The 10,608-nt window shown below is 37.5% G+C and overlaps 1 protein-coding gene across 1 annotated transcript in view; it reads right to left on the bottom strand.

Annotated features, from left to right (window-relative positions):
* Positions 1–360: 360 nt before the first annotated feature.
* WASL (WASP like actin nucleation promoting factor) overlaps positions 361–10,608 on the bottom strand; it is a 78,587-nt gene continuing 68,339 nt past the window's right edge. Inside the window, exons 10-11 of the mRNA XM_081148011.1 lie at positions 8,015–8,123; positions 361–2,929 (exon numbers count right to left, since the gene is read on the bottom strand). Coding sequence (XP_081004137.1) covers positions 2,868–2,929; positions 8,015–8,123 — 171 coding nt within the window. The 3' untranslated portion in view covers positions 361–2,867. The remainder of the gene's footprint in view (positions 2,930–8,014; positions 8,124–10,608) is intronic.

Raw genomic sequence — 10,608 nt, 5'->3', positions numbered from 1 at the left:
TTCTATATTTGGCTTTTACTGAAACTACCAGTAAACTCCAATATTCTGATTTAGAAACTTGAACATTTTGGCTACATGAAAGTTTCTTTCAGTTTGACCTTGCCGCGGGAATGCTCTGTATACAACAGCGGCTGCCCGGGGAGCTGCTGAGCAGCTGTCACTTCTCCCAGCAGGACAGGGTGTAACATTCTTTTGCTCTCCACGTTTACTTAATGGCACACTAACTCTCGGGCATGCAGTCTGCTAAAAACTTCAGCCATTATTGTTCACTGCTGTGTACCCTTTCCTATACTATACGGTTACAATTTTTTCCCCATTTTAATCTCTTAACAATAAATGAAAACACTATTTTATGTATATGGGTCAAATTAATTTTATTACGTTCCATGATGAATTGCCACCAGTGCAACATCCTATTCACTATACATTTCAAAAATAATTCACATACTAAACAAAATTTCAGTTGATAAATGGAAATGAATGATTGAAAGTCTTTATGAATCTCATACATACAATATGTGGCTAGCTGAAATTGTCTATCACATAGCATTTAGATTTAAAAAGCCTCATGCTAGTTTGTTAAATGCGAGGGCTGTCAGACACTCGTTTAGCTGGAGTATATACAGGAGGCTTCCAGACAGTGCACAGGTACAGTGCTGCCCACAGTGCAAGGCGGTGGAGACTGAAACATGCAGCCTTCACATCTAAAGCAGATTCAGTCTTCATGCCCGGACTGAACTCCACAGCTGCTGTGTTTCAACCAATAGTAACTTAAGACTCTGCGCAACAACAACAAAAAGTCTTCCTTTTCTTTAAGAAGGAAGAATAAACTCAAATACCTTTGGCAAATTTTTACCCATCTTACATGTTTAAAATCATGTTTCCAACTCAAAGACTTGATAGCCTCTGCTCAGAGCAGCTCCTGATAGTTATACCAAAGTTAGCTGGAAAACTGAATTCCCTGGCCAAAGTTGGAGAGATCTTAAATTGGCATTACCTTAAAGACATTTTTAGGATATGTAAAATTTTTTATAATGTTGAAAAGAAAAAAATGGAAAATATTTAATATTACTTAAAATAAGTATCATGTTCTATTTACTATTTGCACAAATTCCTAATTTTATTGGTTAGTAGTTGTCCAGCCTCATCCACACCAGACTCAACTGAGTTCAAGCCACAGTAAAAATTATAGTAAGCAGAAAAAGGTTTCCAGCAGCAGAGGGCACTGTTTCTGCAAGAACCGAAAGTCTAGAATCTTTCCCGTATGCTTAAATTACTCTTGCAAGGTAACATTCTTTGAATAACTTAACTATTTTACTGCACCACTTAACTGCTTTCAGCAACAAAACCTTTTAAATTATTTATGATAACTAGATGCATGATCACTAGAGTTATGTGATAACTGGTTAAAATTCAAGCCACATCTTGCAGGTCCAGCCTGTCAAGATCATGCCAATACTAGATTTTGGTCGGTACAATTCTAGAGAGCTTAATTTTTAATTGGATACTGTCACTACAGTAATGAAATACATTTGGAACTACATTCTGCATATGACTCAATGTGAGAAAAAATATGTCTTTATTTAAATCAGATAATTTTTCTATCTAAAATTTAAAGTAGGTAGGTATGATAATTAGTGTTATAAATATGAAAACCACCTTTAGGCAGATTAGTGTACTGTACAGAGGCAAGGAAACCCTAGTTTTAACATATCATTTACTATTCATAACAAATGTGCAGGTTGTAAAGTTTTATTTTATTTTTTTAAAAATCTATTATGTTTTCCAAGAAATTTGCCATTGGGAAAACCAATCTTATAAGAAAAATGTAACCCTTCACCTGAATTTGACAAAAGCTTGGAGAAATTATAAAAATTAAAAAAAATATAGCATAATAGATTCAACATTAGATTCTTATGGTTGCTATTTTTGAATACCTCAATCTATATAAACTGCAAAATAAAAATTGTTAATCTCAGATCACTTTTATAATGTTCTAATTTTTGTAGTATTCTTAACCAAATATTGAAGTAATCATAATACAGTTGCCTCCAGTTCATATGAAAATTATCCCCAAGATCCCCAAACTCCAATAATTTAAGTAACATTTGTTTGAGAATACCAAAAATATTTTTTAAATTTTTGCCAGAAGAGCCTGCCACATTTGCTATAGCATAAAAATAACTTCAGTCAAGAACAGGTATGTAAGGGCTCCTTATGATACCAGCCTCCAAATGCCACTGCTATACAGTCACAGGCAATATTGCTATAAGAGGTGTGTTACTGATTTCTCCAACTAGCATCTTTGTAGTGATTTTATGAAGAGCATATTGCTAAAATCTGAGAAACTGCATCAGTGTAGTGATGTCTAGAGAACTGTGCAATGTATCAGCTTCAACATTCATGTAGCATTGTGTTCAAAATAAAGGGGCTAAATAAACTAAGGTTTGCATCACTTAAAAAGAACGTAGTGCTATACTAGATTTTAATAAGAAAATTTAGGTACAGAAAAAGTAGGGTATGAAAATAGTGTTTTCCTTCTGGCATTATAACTAAATTACATTAAGGTTTTTGTCAGTCTCACATATAATATTTAAACTCCCTTGTTGATGGAATGAAAAATATTCACAAATTGAGTGAGCATCCTGTGTAAACTGGTACACAATAACTGGGAGTAGCTTTGCAGAGGATTTTGACAAACCTTTACAGATTAAATGAGGTATTGCACAGATTAATAAAAAAAAGCAAAAAATGCAACAAAAATATACAGCAAATTGGTAGAACATTTACATGATAATTTTACAGAATCCATAGACAGAAAGTAGTGTTTAGTATTTCACCTTAAAAATATATATATAATATATAGATCAATCTTCCCACTCATCATCGTCTTCAAAATCTTCTTCGTCATCCTCATCCTCATCTTCATCTAGAAGAAAATCACCAGACAAAGAATTAAAGCCTCTGTATAAATAAAGTATTACATAATTTTTGGGTGATTTCTCCAATTATTCAACTTCTGAAACACAAACCATTTTCTACCTGGAAGAATCTAGTTACTAAGACAGTTTAAAATGAATCTAATAAAAATGCATCTGAATAGTATGGTGACAAGTTAAGATGAGAGCAGGAGTCAAAAAACTTGGGGTTCTGGCCCCTTAGTATTTATATTACAAATTTCACCCTGTGTGTCTCTTCATGTGTAAGGTTGACCTCTCTGGATTTCAGATTCGCATATCGCAAATCCAACCTGCAGTCTTCACCGGATTCTCACAGTGGGAAGTTCTCAAGTTTCACCTCCTTCTCCAGCCTGCTTTTCCCCGGCCACCCTAGTCTGCACCCTGTCTCTCAGGTGTTTAGGCCCCTAGTCTGCACCCTGTCTCTCAGGTGTTTAGGCCCCAAACCTAGAAATTTTTACTGATTCCTGCTTTCCCACCACTCCATCCAATCTATCAAGTCTGCCCCTTTCCTCCACTCCCACTGCTGCTCCCACACCACCACAATACCTTGCTTGGATATTGCAACCGTACAGTCCATTTGCCTTAAAGCAAATGGAGTGATATTTAAATTCTAAGTTTTAAAAACATCATTTTTATTGATATGTGTCTGACTACTGTTATCTGAATAAAACGTGATGTTACCTCAGTCTATAAGACCCTACATAATTTTCCCAGTTATTGTCTTCCCACTCCCCCCAACTTTTTTCATATGCTATCTCCTAAAATTCACTGTTTCTAGATGCATGATCTTCTTTCCCTTAAACATGCCAAGTTTATTCTTGTTTTAGAGCTTTTGCAGTAGCTATTTCTCTGGCTGAGTCTTCTCATCATTTAGATTCACTCAAAAAACACTTCCTCAGAAAGGTATTTCCAGACCATCCTATGAAAGTATAACCTTCAGCCACAATCAGTAACCCTCCCATTTTATTTTTTCATAAGATCCACCACTACCTAAAATTCTTATATTTTGTTTACATATTTGTCTTCACACTAGAATATAAGCTCCAAAACAGCAGGGACTTGCCTATCGTATTTATCTCTGAATTCTTAGCATCAGAACAGTGTTTCAGTAAATACTTCAGTAAAACATCAGAAGCTGCTCACTAAATACTTGAGTGCATGAATAAGTAAGATGGCACCAAATTCTATAAGCAATCTTCTATATTATATACCAACTTTCCATAATTACTGACCTTTTAAAAACTATGCAACTCATAAAACCCGTGAAGGCCAAATTTGTGAGACAGTGGCTAAGCAACTGCACTTGATAATACTCTATTAAAGCACCAATAGGAGCTGAATATGTGACATATGTGAGCTAGGGCTACAGAAGACAGAATAACCTTTGCTGCCTATAAAATAGATTGTTTGAAGGCTTCTACAAAGAAGTACTTGAGTTCTAGTATTAGAACTTGAAAATTAACAGAAGCCAAACAAGAGCAAAGATTTCTTTTCTGAGCCCCTAAGTTTTACTTTTACAATAATAATAGTAATAATAACAATAATAATAATTTTAAGTAATTAAGACTTATGGTCAGCTCCAAATTGTTAAAAAATTTATTTGGAAAGGAGTTCAATCAACTTCAAGTTAGTTAACCTCTCTGTTTACATTACTAATAAGAGAAAAAATTTGTTCCTGTTAAGAGTAGGCAGCTACGTAGATATGAGTTGGAAGAGGTAGCTCAGGCTTGGAGGGAATATGTGTGAGATGTGACAAACTGAAAACTGACAATGGAGGTGGCAGGTCCCTATGTGAGCAGGAATGATTCAGAGTCCCCACAGGATGTGGTCTAACTGGTGGCACAGCATTATTAGAAGAAGCCTTATAACTTAAAGATAGTTTTTTTGTGTGTGACATGTGCGAGGGGGTAACTTGCTCCTTGCCTAGGGGCATTCCAGCCTAGGGATATAAATATCCCAAACCCCACCCAAGTGGGGCACTCAGTTTGGCTTCGCCCAGCTAAGCTGTCCCCTCAGGTTCTATCCAAGTGCATTATTTTCCTTGCCTGCTTTTGCTGCCATTTGTTGTCTTTGTTTGAATTCCTTCCTATAAGCAAGATAAGAACTGGGGGCGCAGAGTACTTTCTCTGGCCAGAGGTTATCTCCGGCTAGAGATCCCCATGACCACTGCTGACACTCCCAGAAGCTTTCACTAGACATGCTTTACAGAATTCACCTGGAGGAAGGCATCAAGTACACTCAACTATGCATGCATTTACACTGTGACAAATACAGGCATTTATCAGCAGCTATGGTGGGGAGGAAGTAGCTAATAATTCTATCATTAGGTACTACCACAGTGAAATAAAAGAGATGGTTCCAAAAATAAGAACCATGTTATATATTCATTTGATCAGCACAGCTATTATATAATGGTTATTTATATCTTTACAAAAACTTAAAATAATTTTTAGCAGAACGCTTAAGTGTCTTGAGTGGTATGAATACATAAGTGGATGAACTGAGACTTACTACAGATGTTCAAACTACTGCTGGTTATTACCTAACACCCAACCAAGAGGTAAAGATAGAGTGAGATAATATTCTATCAACAAATAGCAATTTAAGTAATTATACTTTTTACAGTAATGTCGCTATCAATTGCTGTTTTGAAAGAACAGTTCAGCTAACATTTTAGGACCAAATAGGTCAGAACGTCAAGTTTTTCAAGAGAAAAATTTGGTCACCTGCTGATTAGAAGAATGTAACCTAGTAGATGAAGGTTTTCTAAATAAACACTCAGAGAAGTAAACAAGTCTAGGGGAAAAAAAGGCATCTTTATTATCTTTAAAAGAAAGGCTGTAAAAATACAACCGACATACTGTTAAGCTACCAATTCCAGCGACAGGCGGGAACCTCATGGACACGAAGCCATAAAAGAAACAGACAGTTTCGCAACCCAGTCTCCCTTTCTACCTTCCTGTTCTTTCTTGAATCCACTGACCCTGCTCCTTCCAGGTCACCAATGACCTACTGCTGCTAAGCTGGAGCTTAATTCCCTGTTCTTGTTTTCTTGACCTATCAGACACATTTGACACAGATGATTACCCTTCCCTCCTTCAAAAATTTGTCTTTCTTTCAGTTTTTTATAGAGAAAAAGGGAGAGGGAGAGAGAGAGAAAAACATTGATGTGAGGTAGAAACATCGACCAGCTGCCTCCTGTACCCATCCAACCAGGAATCGAACCTGCACAGGACAATGCTCCAACCAACTAAGCCACACCAGGCAGGGCCAAAAATTTCTTCATATGGCTTCTAATGTACAACATTCTACAGCCACAGACCTTACAGACTATCTCTACTAACATCCACTTCTTTGCTGATCTCATTCAATTCCATAACCATAACTTTAAATACCTTATATATCCTAATGACATGAAAATTTGTATTAACAGTCCAGACCTCTCCCCTGAATCCCAGACAGATAACCAAATGCCAACTGATATCAACTTTTGCATTTTTAATAAGGATCTCAAATTTAATATGTATAAAATCAAACTCCTAATCTTTTTTCTCAAACCTGCTGCTTCTCCTAAATCTTTGCCCAATATGTTAATGAAAATTTCATCCTTCCAGTTGCTCAGGTCAAAAACCTTGGGATTATTTTCAAACCTCACTTCCAATCCATCAGCAAACCCAGTAATCTCCACATTCAAAATAAAATCAGGGTCCAATCACTTCTCACTGGTGCAACTGGATTCAAACCTCCATCATCTCTTGCTTGGATCATTGCCCTCCTGTTAAGAACCTTCCAGTTGTTTCCCATCACATTCCTGGCCTACAAAGCCTTACTATTGGCCCTCTACTACCTCTCGTTTTCCATTCCTTAGTATACTCTTTCCCTCCCTCACTTGCTCTAGTCATACTGACTTCTTTGTTGTTTCTCAACCTCAGGGACTTTGTACTTGCTGTTATTGTCACCTGACACCTGAGCACACGTTGCCAGTGGTTCACTCCCTGAACTTCTGGTATTTCCTCAATTGTCACCTCAGCTATGACTCATCACCCTATGTCAAAATGAACTTCCTCCCAAAGCCTATAACTCCCTGTATCTCCCTTTTCTCCTTAGCATATATATACTATCATTTACCTTGCTATATATTTTTACTTATTTTATTTATAGTCTTTCTCTCACTAGAATGCATGCTTCATGAAGACATGGATTTTTGCTGGTTTATTATTTTATAATTATTCACAATAAATATTTGTGGACTGAATTAAACTATCTTTATAACATATGGGAATACATATGACAAATTAAGAAAGACAAATGTTGCTCAAGGATCTTATTATTTTATTTAATCTTCACATCAATCATAGGATTTAGAATTCTCTCCATGTAACAACAAAATTGGGGTCCACTGAAAGTAAATGATAGATTTAATAAGAACAAAGATCTGATTCTAGTACACCATGCTGGAGAAGTTAAACCTCAACTCTGATATCAGCAAAACCCATGTTCTTGCTCTTTTTAAAAAGCAGTATTTATTTACATGTGGTGTGCACATGCTTAATAACCTCAGGATAGGTAATAGTTTATTCACATAAACCTTTTTAGGAAATGACCAAAAAAAAGAGGAAAAAAACCCAGGATTCTTTTAGTAAACTCCAGAAATAGTATAAATTATCTAATTTCTTAGCCCAAACACAAATCAGGAAAATCTCCTAAACTGTTTATGTCATAGGTATGTTCATGAGACCTAAGAATCTCAAGACTGCTTAGAGGATGTTTGCCAGGCATTCTGTCAGTATTGCCCGGTATAGGAAACAAAACTTCCACTTTTCCAAAGTTGTTCTTCCAAATTATAGTTATGGCTGTGGTGCCCTAACATCCATTAAGCTTTAGATAGACTAGTCATAGTGTTTGACAACTTTTCAAAATATGCCCTGGAATCCACAACAATAAGTTATTCAATAGAAGAGGAAAAGCTAGCAAAGACTGAGTCATAAAACAAACAAATAATAGGACTCAAAAATGCAAATTTATTAAATATACATGTACACATGCAAATATACCTGAAGAATGAATGGCTTTGCTCCTTTTCTGCATCACTTCCATTAATGCCCCCACAATTCCTGAAGTGGGTGCAGGTGTCGGTGGTGTAGACTCCTGGCCATCAGATACCTTGGAAAAGAAAGTTAGCAAAATTAGAAAGAAATCCTTTGCAAAAAATGTTGTCCCCAGAAAGTCTTACTTTCTTAGAATCAGTTCTTACTTTAAAAGAAAAACAAAACAAGCAAAAAAAATACCAAGCAAGCCCAGAACAGGATTAACTAAATTAAGAAGAAACAACCTACTGCCTTAAAACAATTACTGAAGACGTATTTCCGCTCCTTCGTAATGTATAAGCCATCATCAATGTATCTCCAAATTTAGAATAACAATCAAACCTTTTCTTGAAAAACACTTGCCCTTGCAGCTGAGTTATTTCTGTTTACTCCAGTACACAAAGTCTTAATTGATGAAACTAATAAACCAAGGTAATACTTACATTCCTAGAATTGTTAGGTGAGAAGCACACTTAAGATACCTATGAGCAACGGAAGCGATATATGTCCTCCTAGAAAAACTCAGCTTTACTAATAATTTAAAATGAACCTCCTTCTCATAGCATATAACTTCTCTTTAAGAAGAGTTGGGTAGCTTTCAAAATGTACCTATCTCACCAGGCAACTAGCCCTAACTAAAGTACTTCTCTCTGCTACAAAGTATATTGGGGAAGAAAAAAATCAACATCATAGACTCTCTTTAAAATCTAATTTTTACACAAAATTATCTTTAATTCCAACACTCATATTTAAAAAGATAAGATACAGAAGTCTGGAGAGATTCAGAAAAAAATACAATTTAGAAAGTACTGCTCAAGTACACTATGACAAAAATTAGTAGTTGTATATACAAAATATTTGTTGTTAATTTTGTCCCTGCACTTATGCATGTAAAGGTATTAATACTGGTATAAGTAAAAATGAAACATCACAGGTGTACTAAATAGTTATTCAAGTTTTAATATAAATAGGTAGATAACTATAATTTAAAATTCTAAATCATTTCCCAAAGAAAAATTACATTATTAGGATAAACTTTGTATTTTTGTCTTTACAAATCTTTTCTTAATAATCACTGTCTTTCTGGACTTCAAGATGATTTACTTTAAAAATATTCAAATTAGGGGATCCAAGATGGCAGTGGAGTAGGTAGAAGCTACAGTAACCTCCTCCTAGGACCAAACTGGAATTAAAACTAAATTATAAAAAAAATCCTGAATAACCAGCTTAAGACTAGCTGGAGAGAACATTTATAACCATGGATTTACAGAAGAAGCCACATCGAGACTGGTAGGAAGTGCAGAGGTTCAAGAGGACTAGCCAGGCTCCCACAGGCAGCAGCTGAAGTTCTAGAGAGATATCTCAGCTGTTGGGGGTTCCCCCAAGAAGTGTGTGGTCTAAATCCCAAGCTGGGCTCCCCACACTAGAGAACCAGAACTGGGAAATATGCCCACAAAGCATCAGGCTGTGAAAAGCAGCAAAGTTTCTGTCCATCTAGGAGAGATGGCTTAGAGACACAGGCACCCTTTTAAAGGGCCAACCACAATATTTCATGTGTAGCCACTCACCCTGGGCTCTGGCAGAGGGAGGGGAGAGCAGACTAGAGCCCTGTGAGGAGAGTCTGGAGTTGGTGGTACTGGGGAGAGAGCTGAAGAGTTAGATGCCAGGATCCCTGTGCTGATTCATCCCCCCATTCTGCAGAAGCCATCTTTCTCAGGCACAGTATTCCCCTCCATGCGCGTTATCAACCTGGGGGAAAGCAACAGCCTGACCCACTGGAATGCCTTGCCCCACCCTGTGGAGCTTACACCCTGCTGTAGAGTACAGCCGGAGGCTCTTTAAGTGACTAAGCCTAACAGACAGCCTGCAGGCAGAGGTGGATCTCTGGGTGCTCTGAGACTTTTGCTGACCTGCCCCCGGGTCCCAGTGCTGGTAAAAGCCAGCCTTGGTATGCAGCTTGGTCAATTCTGCATGCACCCAGGCCCAGCAGAGGGAGCAACAAGTGGAGGACTGCAGATAGCTACAAACAGATTTCTCAGGGCCAGTCACAGGCAGCATCTGACATAGGCTTGCACTGGAGTCCCTCTGGAGAGGCCCAGAACCAATACAACCAGTGGCCAGCTTCAGACAACAACAGAGCAAGATCCAATAAGCTTCACGAGCAGCATATCTACAGGGAGATCTTGGCCAGCACCAAACCCTGCCAACGCGAATTCTGCTTTGTGTGATCAGCACCTGCACAGCAGCCTGCACGCTGTGTTGGTAGTTGAGCCTCACAGTCAGCCAGCCTGACAGCTGACCCCATGCATGAACGAGCCAATAGCAATCAAAACTCAATTACAACAGGAGGGCCCACATAATGCGCACATGGGACATTCCTAGAGCACCCACATCAGCTGATCAGGGAGACTGTGCCACTGGGTCCCACAGGACACCTACTATATAAGGCCACCCTACCAAGACTGGGAAAAAGCAGATCTACTTAATACATAGAAATAAACACAAAGAGGCAGCCAAAATGAGGAGACAAAAAAAAAACAAACAAAACCAGGCCCCAAATG

The sequence above is a fragment of the Miniopterus schreibersii genome, assembly GCF_964146895.1.
Source record: "Miniopterus schreibersii genome assembly, chromosome: 9".
NCBI lineage: Eukaryota > Metazoa > Chordata > Mammalia > Chiroptera > Miniopteridae > Miniopterus > Miniopterus schreibersii.
The sequence above is the reverse complement of the archived record's forward strand: the minus strand, read 5'-3'. Positions and strand labels throughout refer to the sequence as shown.